The 13,820-nt window shown below is 36.6% G+C and overlaps 1 protein-coding gene across 4 annotated transcripts in view; it reads right to left on the bottom strand.

Moving 5' to 3' along the window:
- The window catches only part of ITSN2 (intersectin 2), an 86,327-nt gene that overhangs the window by 28,107 nt on the left and 44,400 nt on the right, over positions 1-13,820 (bottom strand). For 3 of the 4 annotated variants that reach the window (XM_075049026.1, XM_075049028.1, XM_075049027.1), the window contains exons 12-21: positions 12,728-12,990; positions 11,888-12,037; positions 11,517-11,657; positions 10,631-10,718; positions 9,882-10,021; positions 7,005-7,141; positions 4,543-4,988; positions 3,262-3,383; positions 809-984; positions 358-502 (exon numbers count right to left, since the gene is read on the bottom strand). In XM_075049026.1, coding sequence (XP_074905127.1) covers positions 358-502; positions 809-984; positions 3,262-3,383; positions 4,543-4,988; positions 7,005-7,141; positions 9,882-10,021; positions 10,631-10,718; positions 11,517-11,657; positions 11,888-12,037; positions 12,728-12,990 — 1,808 coding nt within the window. Of the gene's footprint in view, positions 1-357; positions 503-808; positions 985-3,261; positions 3,384-4,542; positions 4,989-7,004; positions 7,142-8,909; positions 8,991-9,881; positions 10,022-10,630; positions 10,719-11,516; positions 11,658-11,887; positions 12,038-12,727; positions 12,991-13,820 lie in introns of all 4 variants that reach the window. The other variant, XM_075049029.1, reaches the window with a different exon arrangement.

Genomic DNA, 13,820 nt, shown 5'->3' with positions numbered 1-13,820 from the left:
CCTAAGTGATGGCTGAATAATTATTTTTTTTCTATGTTGACGTATACAAGCTGTTAACTGAGGATCAATCTCTCAACTCTGTTTCTTATTTGTTAGAAATATCTTGTGTGTCTAATTACAGGTGAAAATTATTTTAGAGTTATGAAACATACCGCATGAGTCTTCTTGCTCAGGGGTCCCTGGAAACATATGGAATTATGTCAATGCACACTAGTGGAGCATTCAGACTAGCTTCTTTATCCTCTAGCCTGTTCAGTGCACCCACTATTAGAAAAGTTGTGTTTTGGTTTTTCTTTAAATCAGTTTCACTAACATCAATCTAAAATACAGCAAGTTCTCCACTCTCACACAATATACCTGTCCATGAATGGGTGAAACAGATCCAGGGGACACAGTGCGAGTGAAAGCTGATTTCTGTTGCCATGCTGTATTAACATTCAGGCTAGAAAAAGGTGTGTTTTGGTGATCAGATTCTTCTGCAGATCTACTTGGTGAAAGTGGTCTGCAAATTGAATATAGGCACATTTAACACATTACAATTTTTATTTAAAAAGTACCTCAAGCAGAATAACTTTTTTTCTTTTTTTTTTTTTTTTTAAGAAAAACATATATAAAACAGATACTCTATACAATGTGAAACAGACTATCAAATACTTAAAATTTCCAAACTAAGACTTTCAGGTAGGTTCTTCAGTAAGTTTTGTGCATTTATATTTTAAGAACAAACACCAAATGAAACTATACAGCACATTATGCGTTAGCTAAATTTAGAAAAAGCAATTTTGACACAAACGTAACAAAAACTCACTCCGAAGCAGCTGAGGTAGTAGATAAAGATACTGTAGGAGGAAGTAAGGCCTTCTTAGGAGATACAGATTTTTCTCTTTCTGCTATTTTTTCTACATAATTGCATGGAAACCAACCAAAATGTCCTTGAAAACTCCCATAAAGCCAACCAGGCTCTCCTACAGTTTTTTCATCAACCTATGGACAGGAGGATAAATACAAAGAAAACACAATTAGCAGCGTGAAACAAACAGGGTATCTAGCACGCATCTAGTGCGTCAGCACCTGCTGGCACTCTGAATTGAGCAGTGCGAGCAGCACTCATACACGGATCAGCATTTTCATTCTCTTCCCTTTCAGAGCTGAGCTGATTTTGCCCTGTTCAAGAAACAAGGGTTATGATGCAATTGCCCTGGTTTTAGACACAGGTAGAGACAGGCCTCAAAGACATTACATTCCTTCAAATGGGCCCCGAACATGCACATTGGGGATCATGTACTATACCTGGAGCCACTCTGACTTGCCAAAAATTACGGTGCAGTGTTGTATTTTGCTGAACACGCAGCCAAGAGGCGGCGGCTGGTGAGCCTAGCAGCACACGAAAACAACTGCTGCAGTTCTGCTTCCAGATATAATTGTGTCATTTGACTGCATCCAAAACACGTGCAAAAATTCTGTTATTTACTATATGATTAAGTACAGACCATCCTTATTCATAGCAATGCTGAAGCCTCCATTATGCTGCAAATTAGCAAATCAGTCAAAATTAGCTAAAAATTAGCAGCTCATCAAATACTATCAGCTAGTTAGCTTAGAGGTTTGGGGTATAAGAGGAGGAGGCGGCAGCTGTTAGGCTATTTCTAAAATAAGTTATCAGTAGTTAAATGGCACAGTTAATTATATCTGAGACAGAAGCCAAAACAAAACCTACTTCTCTTGTTCCCTCTTCCATGCTTCATTGGTATGAAAATGCAAATAATGATTTAACACTAACAAACTGAAGGCTAATATTTGTTTTAATATTTTGTACCACATTGCTTTGTAAATTCTCCCTTGTCACCTACCTATATGACTTACAGTATGAATGAGGAGGAACCATATGTACTTATACATTAGATACATATATACTAATTGTATTACCACAGTTTTAAATCAGTTTGCACAAGTCCACCTGAACGCACGTGCTTTCAAAAACATGTATGCTGACAAGTGATATAAGTACATGAAATAACACACATTTCAACTGAGATGCAAGAAGACATTTCCAATCCTATGGTCCTGCTGTAATATTGTAGACAGCATATTCAGCTGAATCCAGAAAAGTGCTAGAAAGAATAAACTACTATAGATATCTGCCTGAGGGATCATTTATAAAGGACCAGCCAACAAAAGGCAGAGTCTATGTTAACAACACATTAGAAAATGGTATTAAGATTCAGATGAACCTTTCACATCTACTTGTTAAATAAATAGTTTTATTTTAATTCAAATGCCATTAATTAATAATTCATGCCTCTATTTACTATGCTGTCATGGTTTAACCCCAGCCAGCAACTAAGCACCATGCAGCCACTCACTCACTCCCCCCGCCCTCCCCCCGAGTAGGATAGGGGAGAGAATCAAGAAAAAAAGTAAAACTTGTGGGTTGAGATAAGAACAATTTAATAGAACAGAAAGGAAGAAAATAATAATAATAACAATAATGAAAGGATTGGAATATACAAAACAAGTGATGCACAATGCAATTGCTCACCACTGGCCGACCAATGCCCAATTAGTTCCCGATCAGCGATCCCCCCAGGCCAACTCCCCCCAGTTTATATATACTGGGCATGATGTCAGATGGTATAGAATATCCTTTTGGCCAGTTTGGGTCAGCTGTTCCAGCTGTGTCCCCTCCCAACTTCTTGTGCCCCTCCAGCCTTCTTGCTGGCTGGCCACGAGAAGCTGAAAAATCCTTGACTTGGTATAAATACTACTCAGCAACAACTGAAAACATCAATGTGTTATCAACTTTATTCTCATACTGAATCAAAAACATAGCATTATACCAGCTACTAGAAAGAAAATTAACTCTATCCCAGCCGAAACCAGAACACAGGCTTAAATTTCAAGCAGACACTTAAGAGGCCAAGTTGTATATGAACAACGAACTGCAACAACTATATCATTCCTGATCTACTAATTTTAGAAAGTTTATGTTTCGCATTCACTACTGTTATCTTAAACAGATTCTCAACACCTCTATGATGCGTAAGATCCAAAGAAAGATTTTTTGGGGCTGAACTAATCCTAATGCCACCTGTTTTAAAAAAAAAAAAAAAAAAAAGAAAAAAAGGCAATCCAATTTAAACCTTGAGTAAGCCTTAAAACATATCAGCGTAATGCTTTTGACATTTAAGACCTTATGTATCTCAAGGCTGGGGAAAGGGCGGCAGTGATTTTTGCAAGTTAAATGTGAATGGCAAATCTTACCTGAATTATATCCCCAGTATTAAAGCTCATCTCATCATGATTCCTTGCTTCAAATGGATATAAAGCTCTGTAATTTACCAAGGCAACTGAACTCCTAGACTCTGAGACACTAACTGCATTGCCTGAAAGGATAAGAAAACAAGTTACTGTTTTGATACAGCTCAAACACATGCACTTAGTTGGAGCCCCATCATTCTAAGCAACATGTATGAACGTATGAGAACAGTTCTTGCCCCAGACACTATGCAAGTATCAAAGGAGATCACCAGCTGCAGCAGGCTGATGGGATGCATACAGTGCAAGAGTTTAACATGCCAATCATAGTAAATGTAACACAGACAATAAAATGCATTGTCTACTGAAGCAAAAAAATGACATCTTTATCTTCTCATCTTTCCTTGTCAAACTGCTCTGGCTAAGCCAGTGCTTTAATATAGTCTCGTTTAACACAATTGTAATTTTCCAAGTTGAAAAGATACCACTGTTGCACAATAAGTGTTTAGCAGCATGGGTGAAGATTTTACCTAGAAACCTAAAATAGCAAAATATCATGATTTCTATTTTCTTTGCGTCTCTGTTCTCCAAGTCTGTGACTGTCGTTGCTAACAGTGAATGTTTTACAAGATACAGCTGAGGTTTGCGAATATCTTTCAGCACTGTTCTAATTTGATTCTTGCTGAACTCACTGATAAAAATGGCTAATAAAAACTGACAAGAACTAACGAAGGATGGAAGTAATCAAAACTGCCTTTAGCGAAAATATTGTTAAACCAGTACTTTTCAAAGTCCCATAACTAGAGTTACATTTAGTCATTCTGTTCTTTGTTTTTTAATGAGAGGCATTGAGTAATGCAGAAATAAGCTAGATTTCAATGTTAATAAATCACTTTGCTGAGCATTACCTGCCCATCCACTCAATCACTGAACAAAACTCCTCCGTATTAGCATTCCACTTTAATGACAGAAAGAGCAGGCCTTAGGAAAAAGCTAAAATATTACTGTTTCCAGCATTTGTGATTTTTTGACCATGATCACTGGAAGATTTGTCATCAGAGTCATTGGTGCTGAAAACTGATAGAATTAACCTAAGATAATAGGATGATTTATAATGAACTAAAGACATGAAACATTGCTGGTTGTGGTTTTCTTTTTTTTTTTTAAATAGTATTTTACACAATAAGCCTGCCATACTGTCACATTAACAATAACACATTTAAGAATGAAATAACACTCAGGAAAGTAAGAACCATTAAAGCAAAAAATCTAACAGACTAAGATTACCTTCATTCTTCCAGGGTGGCTTAAGACTTTTACCCTCTGTTGGTTTCAACAGATCTGCAAATTTCTCATTTATGTTTAATTTGGAAGTGCGTTTCTCCACCTCTTGAGAGTTGGTCACTTCTTTTATCTTCTTTATTTCTTCATTCTGCTTATGCCTCTCCTCAGCTTCTTTTGCAATTTGTTCTTGCTTTCTTTTATCTTCTTCCAGTTGCCTCTGCCTTTGTTGTTCTGTCTCCCTCAAGATTGTGGCTTGCCTATTTTTCTCCTCCTCTGCATGAAGCTGTTGCTTATTTTCCCTTTCTCTCATCAGAGCAGCTGCTTCTTCAGCTTTCAGCTTTTCTTGAACTTTTTCCTGCATTCGTTCTTCCTCCAATCGCTTCTTTTTCTCTTCTTCTTCCCTTCGGATATTTTCCTGCCATCGGTTCTCCTTCTCCCGTTTTGCTTTCCTGAAAAAAAGGAATGAGAGAGACGTAGGAGAACATTCATATAAAAATGAAAAAGATTGTGCTTATAGAGTAATCGACTGCACTTGTCAGTAAACTGAGTCTATGACATTGATCACTCTCCTCTCTGGTCAATAAGCTCTCCCACAGGAGACCATGCTTTGCCTTAACATAAGTGCCAGTATATTTCATATATAAATAACAAATAGATTAAAATTCTTGGTATAGAAACACTGCCATGTGGTTACTTGTGCAGGGCCTCCACAAGCACTTCTCCTCACCCACATCCTGATGAGCAAGAAGTGATCTGTTAATTGAACAAAGGTGCTTTTAAGCTGTCCACCAACGTAGTATCGAAATGTCGTAATTGGAAACCAAGATTTTCAAACAGATTAAGAAAATTTCACTCTGGTACATACATAAAAAAAGCCTTTGCATAGTGATCTTCGCTGCTTGAGTTTTTTGCCTTCAGCAGTTGTAATCTATTCAATATGATTATCCCTGCCACTGCCACGCTCTTCAGCGGACAGAATCTGGAAATCTGACTGTATTCTCTGAAATGATTCAGATTTTATCCTGTGTCTCATCTCTCCAAAGAAGTTATTATCCAATTCAATGCTCTTAAAAATCATTGTATTTTAGCTGTCAAGACCTTTCTTCTGAAAAGAGCGGACCTAACCCTTTGGACCACCTTCTGAAGAGGTTGTTGAAGAGGGACCATGCCTAGGGGAGACTGCTTCATCAAATCACTGGGGGAGGTCCACTCATCTGATGGTCATTTTACTGTGTTTTCAAGCACATGACAGGATCTAGTAGGAGCTGTGCAGTAATGTTGTTACTCTTATCATATAGCTATGTTCAACAGAAAAATGAACAGATATCACCATACATACGGCATATGGTTCTCTTAAAGGGACTGTCACAAATGTTATGAAACTCCAACACACTGTTGTAGAAAAAATGCTGTCGTGAATTAACACCATGAGTTAAGACCACACATACTACAAGGTCACTAGCTCTGTTTCATTAAAAACAGTCAAAGCAAATATGAATCACTGAAAACCTCTCTCAAATTAAAAAGACAAAACACAGCAATTCTCTGAATGTGAAGCGCAAACTAGTAGACCAAAGCAAATCCAGAGCTGAGGGCTGCCCTCCAAGAGCACGCATCCACCCTCTCTGGCACTGTTTCAATCCAGGGCTGCTAAGCACAAAATAGGTAGCTGATAGCAGAAGGTCTGGAAAGAGGAAAAACAGAGTAGCATCTTAATACAGCCACAATCGAACCCTAGAAACTAAGGTTTCTTGATCAGTAAAGAAAAGAAAACAAAACTAGTTGGGAACAAGACCATGAGAAACCAAGAGCTGAGGACAGTAAAAGTTTGAGTGCTTGATACAAGGCTGGGCTGAGCAAAACCAGGACCATATATGTGAAGGGATGATCCTCTCAAACATATATATGAATTTTCTCATTGTCCTCCTAAAAAAGGAACCATGTTTAAAACTCAAAGTTTGCTCACTAATCCAGCTTTCAAGAGTAACATAGGAATTAAGCAGTCCATGCCCTTCCTATTGTCTTAAGTATCAATCTCACAACTGTCCGCACACGTGACAAAAAAACCTAGTAACTGTTCAGTCAGAAGTGCTTTTAAGGAAATAGGTCAGAAGTTTTGAGGCCAGTAAAACAATGCAGAATATATGAGGAATTTTAAATGTGTGAGGATTATCTATTACAGGAGCTAAAAATCTTAATAGCAAAAGTGACTACTTGGTTTATTTATGCATCAAATCTGAACTAAAAGGTTTTTTTTAAAAAAGAAGATAAAAACAGATTGGAAGGAGGAAATTCAAACCATCTTATACCAGTGGTACCCCATATAAAATGTTTCCTCTAAGGCAACTCAATAGGATGTATTTTTACTGATTAGACCTCCCATTTAATACAATCAGTGTCTTAAAAGTCACCACAGCATTATTCTGCTTTAAAAACTGCTACGCTGATACATTCAGACATGGTACCTTGCAGCCTCATCTTCTAGTCGCTTTTTCTGTGCAAGTTCAGCTCTTCTTTTTTCTACCTCTCTTATTTTGTCCTGTTTGATCCTGTGGAGCTGCTCCAAGGCTAATTGCTGTGTGCTGTAACTTTCTCTCAGGTCCTAAGGAGGAAATGCAATTAAGTACATCACAAGGAACAAAGCCAATCATTCAAGAAAAGCATCCAGGCATTTTAATGCTTTGTGAACCAAGTTTTAATACAAATAGGCAAAGTAATTTTAAGTTATTAATAGTCCTTGGAGGTCACTGTAAAGAAAGTCAAATAAACAGAAGTATAAAAGTAAATGGCAGGTTTGCAAAGGCTTTGACGTAACTTAGGCTTTCAAAGAGCCCTTCCAGTCATACACCTGCTGGAAATGGCAAATACGACAGAGGAGAAGGGAAGATATAAAACCCAGTGTTCAAACACAACATCATCTAAGGACACAGAATGCAATGAAGCATATTTTAAATAACGACAAGGAGGCAGACTTCAACTGAAAGCCAACACAATACCATAAACCTGAGAATGCATCCCTCCAGCAGGGTGCTCGCCTTTGCAATGCTTTCTGAACGATCAGTCCCATATTTAAAGCAGAAAAACTTCATAAAATATCCAGCAGGCTTACCACTGTGGGAAGTCATAGCCTAAAGACACTAACTCAGTCTGGAGTTTTCCTGTATTTGCAAATACAGTTTTACTCTTTTTCTTTCAAACACATCCTTCAATTCCTATGCCATGTCCCTCTGGTAACAAACTTTTTCACAGCAGAAAATCAGCATGAATCTTTAGGATAATTAAATTTACAGAAGAAAAAAAAATCAACAATAATAGAATTACTTTAAATGGTACTTCACCATGTTACAAAACATCTGTAAGATACTACAGTATTTTTTCTTAGGAATCCTATTTATACACACTGAGCAATGCAACAGGCATACCCTGACTTTTCATATCAGATCTCATAAATGCACATAAAACAATTAAGAATGACCTATTACCACTACAATATGCACCTCTACCAATAATCATGTTGCCTAAGAGATACTGTAAAATTTCTATGAAAAGGGCAAGGTAACAAGATTTCTGTGTCAGTGAAAGTCTCTGTAGCAACAAACTAAATCAAGCAATTAACTACAATTTTTCCCCAAACTTATTCAGCTGAGAATACTTTTTCTTCTCATTTTGCATAGAAATTGAGGATCACTGTGGAAACAAACTTGCATTATAAAAACTCTTATACCTTTGATTTAAGGACAGAATAATCCTTATGTAAAATGGGAAGGTTAGTTAAGTAATTATGATTTTTTTTTCCTCATAAATTATTCTCAAAATCAGATTTCTGACCCCAGCAGACAAAAGCAGTGTTGAGGAAAAACAGCAAGTAGGTTTTAGTACTGGGTTAATCTGCAGGTTTAATAGCATTGCATTTGCCATGTCGTATGTCATATTCTGGATATTGATGCTACTTCTAGACTTTTAAACTTGGATGAGAATTCATATACCTGACTCACAGCTTAAGATATACTGATACAGGTAGAGAGCAACAGATGGAAAAGTGGGAGAAGACTCTATTTCCATCTAAGACAATATTTTTTTGGTTGATGTTACCTTAACTAAAAATAAAAATATCTGGGTAAAACAACTTAGTGAACATAGTCTATAAAGAAATAAAATGGCTATCAGTATTTTGCAGTTTGGATTTCTAAGCAGGTGAGAAAATGTTAAGTCTTTAAAAGGATGTAAAAGCTAGCAGAAAGAAAAAGAGCTTATCGATTTTCTTTTAGGAAAATTTATTTAATAGAAGTTGTACATCCAAACAGAAAAAGTAAGCAGAGAAAAATTGCGAAATAATTAAAAACCAAAAGAGCCAAAGATTAGAAAATAACCTTAAGTAAGAGGAAGAGGTTGTTGAGACAGCTTAGCAGAGACAAAAGGCACTGAAGAACAGAATCATCCATATTCTCACACTGTAAGATAAGGTAGATAAAAAGCCAATTACTCTTTGCACTGTATTTTGAAAAACATATTTTAGGGAAGACTGAGTATTAGATGCAGCCACTGAACACAGCAAGCCATGCAATAAACAAGTAACTAAAAATACATGTTGTATGTAGCTATTTTTTAAAAAGAAAAGAAACTCCTTAAATGTTTACAAATTTTTGTGTTCTTTTTATTGGAGAGTGCAGAGCCCTCACACTGGCCCAGCATAAATCCATCAATTAAGAATCAAGTTCACATCAGTGCCACTAGGAGTAAGTTGGTAAATAAAGTGGATGCATGCTACCATGCCTGAGAGTCGCATGCATTTTTAGGCAAGTCAAGAGTTGCCTCTGAAACAAAAAAAAGCCTTCAGAGCCAGTGGTCAATATTTCTTAACTTCTACACAGGTAAGTGGCCTATGCTTACTTTTAGAACAATACCTAAGTCTCCTGCCAGATCTTGTACAATGTACTATGAACCAAGTGCTTCTTTCAATAAAAGTTAAATTTTCATTCCGCAGTTCAAAAATAGTAGCCAATATAACCTCAGTACTGCAAGAACAGAATTTGCAAGGGCCTGAAAAACTTCAATTCTAAATCAAAACAAATTCTAGAAGGCAAAAGTTGAGAGTGAGCAACAGTGGATTCATGCAAAGCAATGGTTAGCAAGAGATCCATATTTTAGTATGTTAGAAACAGTTTTAAGTGCATTTTTATTGCATCATTTACTCCAAAACTTTTGGTAATTCTTATTTGACATTGGAAGTTGGGGAAAGCTTTTTGGAAGCCTGGTAGAAGTGCCACCAATCTTTGACTGGATGGAGAAATAAAGATACTGCTTACTGGTGTAAGACTTAAGTATTTAGATAATGCATGTACCTTAAGCTGACTGTTAAACACATCCATTTCAGCAAGTTTAGAAGCAGTTTCTTTCTCAAGGGCATCTAGTTGTTCCTTAAGTCTTTGGCACAATTCTTCCTTTTCTAGGGATTTCTCGTGCACTGAACTGATTCCTGTACCTGCATAAGGAAAGACAAGTAATTTTACAAGGACTTCTGCTTTCACTCATTATTTTGTTATTTTCCTAATACACACACATTCCCAATCTCTTTCCTCACAAAAATTCCTTGATTTACCTTCCTGTTTGTATACAGCACAAAGAAATGGCCCCAATGCCTATCTGAGACATGCAGGCATTACATGTAATATATACAGAATAATTTGCAAGTTGTTTTTTCTAAGATCAGACCAATTCACAGCAAGCTTCTCTAGACAGGGACTTCTAGTGTGATTTGATGTAAAGACCAGTGTAAATTTTACATAAACGAACTCCCTTGAGTCTACGCTACTAAAAAAAGACAAGGTGTAATAATATCTGTGGACTGTGTAGTCCATATAAATAAAGTTTCAAGCAAAATCTGCGCTCTCTCGCAAAAACGTGTTTGTTTGCCCCTTATTTAGAACATGAAGGAAATAATGGAATACAGATAAAACAATGCTAAGATGGCACTAGCTGAAGAGATACAAAAGTGAACATGCGATTAACATCTCTGTATCCTTCAGCCTTTTTTAGAAGTGATGAAAAGCCAGCAATGCAAACAGAAGAGAATTCATTTGCAGGCACTTACTCTGAGTGTTTTCAAGTTGAGCATTTTTAATTCTTTCACTTAACAACTGCTTTTCAGGAACTAAATAGATTAGTTTATTCTGATACTCCTGTAGATATTGAAGAGAACATAACAAATTTTTAATATTGTTTGTAAATCAGTAAGTAAAAATGGGTGAATTTTCAAACATAACTTCAACTAATGTTAATGAAATGTGGATGCAAGTTATCATTATGAGGTAGGGGAAAAATGACTTTTATACTCTCAATATAAATTCTATTAAAATTTAATGCTTTTTGACCCAAAAACATTAACACAGCTGGAAAAAAAAAATTAACAGACACACTAAAAGTGTAAATATTATCATGAGAACATTTAAGTTGACTGCCCCAAGCCTAACAAACCAATAACTTTCTGTGACACACAGGAACATGAAAAGAAATCTCCCTGATGTGCAGGAGAATTACATAAAAATATAGTAGAGGATAATTTATGGTAATAAACTGATCTGAAATAATTCATGTCTTGCTATTCAAAGAGAAAAAAAGAAAAAGGAGCAGCAAGTAATTCAGCCCAAAGACCAACTTGCTCTGCATACAGGAAAACAGTCCTCAGAAAAACTTGAGTCTGGAGCCATAAAAGAATTCATTGTTAAAGAGAAGTCACTATTATCAGTTCACAAAAGAAGAGCTGAGGTATTAACAGCTGTCCTCATTCAACTATCAGCTTTTTGTAGTACCTATAATCATTTAACACCACAAATAAAACTAAAAACCTCTGCAATGTTGATGGCCTTGCCCATTTCCTCTTTCCACATCCTATGGGGATGTATTTATTATCAACAGCATCACAGAAACACAGAATAGGAAGTAAAGGAAAACTACAAGCTTAACAGAAAGTTCCAAACCTGAAGCTGTTGTTGTAGTTGCTTGACTTCCATGATTCCTTGGTCATATTTCTTATCTAAAGCCTCCAGTTCAGTTTTTCGCATTTGCTTTTTGCTTCGAATGTCTTCCAATCTGCCTGAGATTTGCTGATGTTTGTCCGTCTAGAAAGAAATCAGAGACAAATTATACCACATAGGGCAAAAATTGCTTCTCCACTAAATCTGTGGGCAGATGAGATCATGATCAATTCTTTTAAACAACCCAAAGTGTCTGCTTTAGATTTGTCATCCAACACAGAGTGAAACTCCTAGTGGGTCATTAATGTATATTCTAAGATTTGCGTACTTCAAAATACTGTATTTCAAGATGTGTAGTGAAATTTCTGTCTTACCAGGGCTTCTAATTCAAGATTAAGGCTCTTCTTTTTAGAGGTCAACTTGACTATTTCTTCTTGTTCCCTGTTACGTTGATTAAGAAGTTCTTGGCGACGAATTCTCTCCCATTCCAATCGTCGCTGGCGCTCAAGTTCTTGCTTTGCTGCCTGCAGAAAAGTTACATTACCTTAAATTACAACGGCGATGCAGAACTCGGAGACCATGATTTAATATAATGTGCTCTATTTTTAAGTAGCGTAACAGGAACACAACATAATGATTTTTGTAAAGTGCTCTTATATACTTCAGCATCAAAGAATGGAGGAAGTGATCCTGTAACATTCTTCATGCCATGCTCCTAACTCTGGATGAAGAAAAGCTACATAATTCAGAGAGAAAGTCCGTTTAGCTTGGAATACTGCCCATAAATGAGCACATTGACTGATATTGCTCATAACCTTCTTTGAGTATTTCACAGAACTAGATAAAATATGCAAGTCTTATGCATGCGCTGAGACACCAAGTAGAAGCAAATTTGTCTCCAGTTCAACTGTCAAAATATTATCAGTTATGCATTCAGTACAATCTTGTATAAATCCAAGAAATCTGTCCAAGAAAATGTCATCTGTCCTATGAAGTATCTGAAAATCTTCAGCCTATACCAACAGTTGATTAATTTATAACAGACATGATGTTTTCAGACAGAAATGATGTTCTATCTCCAAGACAACTTGCCAATAGCCATGCGAGGAGACAGAACCAAAGCCAGCACTGAAATCCTGAATGCTCTGTCAAGTGGATACTGTATGCATGTACATATTCCTTAAAGGATTAAAAAATAATTTCAAGAAAACAACCTCCCGCCTTTCTATTTCTTTCCTCCTTTCTTCTTCCCTTTGTCTTTCCAACTCTCGTTGTCTCTCCAGCTGCCTTTCCATTTCGAGTTGTTTTTTCCGTTCCTGTTCCTGACGTTCCCTCTCTCTTCGCTCTTGTTCTTCTCTTTCTTTCTGAGCCTTACGTTCAGCCTCTCTCTGCTGCTGCTCCAACAAGACCTGACGGCGTTTTTCCAGCTCCATATTTCCTCTCTCATAGTTGGCTTTCCTTTTGTCCTCAAACGTCACTAAAATAAGGAAAGGTAGTTATTTCTGTCCTGTGCAAAACACTGCTCTCAAACAAGTACCTCAGTTACGCCACTAAAGATAGATACTTTATTTTTGGCAAGCTCAGGTTGTTGGGTCATGGATGATATAAGCATCTTGCATTTGTTAAAGTATTATTTTTATTTTCCTTTAAATTTTTCTAAGTCTACTCCAATTGCAAAAAAAAAAAAAAAAAAAGTTGTAATTTAAAACCAACCACGAAAATGACTTGAATTTTAGCAGAAACATAAAAGAACAGCTTTTATAAGCTAGGAGAAGACTATCTTCTGTTAAAAAGATTTCCCAATGTGCAAGAAACATTAACACACAGAGAAAGAACTTAGTTTTTAAGGGTGTTCCCTATATGAGCTCCTAGAATTAAAAACAGCAGAAAACAAAACAGGATCAAGCTCAATTATTGCAGTATAGGATAAAAAGAGATACAAAGGAATGGTTTAGGCTCCCAGCAACCACTCTTACAAAAAGAGAGGCAAGTCATGTCTTGCAGCGTGCATGTAAGAGACCTTTGCTGGTAGCATCAGGGAGTCAATAGTAGAATCTACGTTATGTGCAGATTGCATCTAGTTTTCAGAGAATTAAGCTACATTGGAACTCCTTGCTTTCAAAATGTCCAGAACAAAGTAATGCCAGGAACTTTCAACTGAAAAAAATTGCAGTAGCATGGTAGTATTTGGCCATGAAGGATTTCTTTTCCAAAATACATTATTAATCAGCACACTTTTCCTTTCCTACAGCTAAAAATAGCCCCCATCTCTGCCTTCTCAATTCTATTAGATGTAATACACTGACA

This window comes from Buteo buteo, chromosome 17 (genome assembly GCF_964188355.1).
Source record: "Buteo buteo chromosome 17, bButBut1.hap1.1, whole genome shotgun sequence".
NCBI classification, from domain to species: domain Eukaryota; kingdom Metazoa; phylum Chordata; class Aves; order Accipitriformes; family Accipitridae; genus Buteo; species Buteo buteo.
Note: the sequence above shows the minus strand (reverse complement) of the source record. Positions and strands in the feature narration are given on the sequence as shown.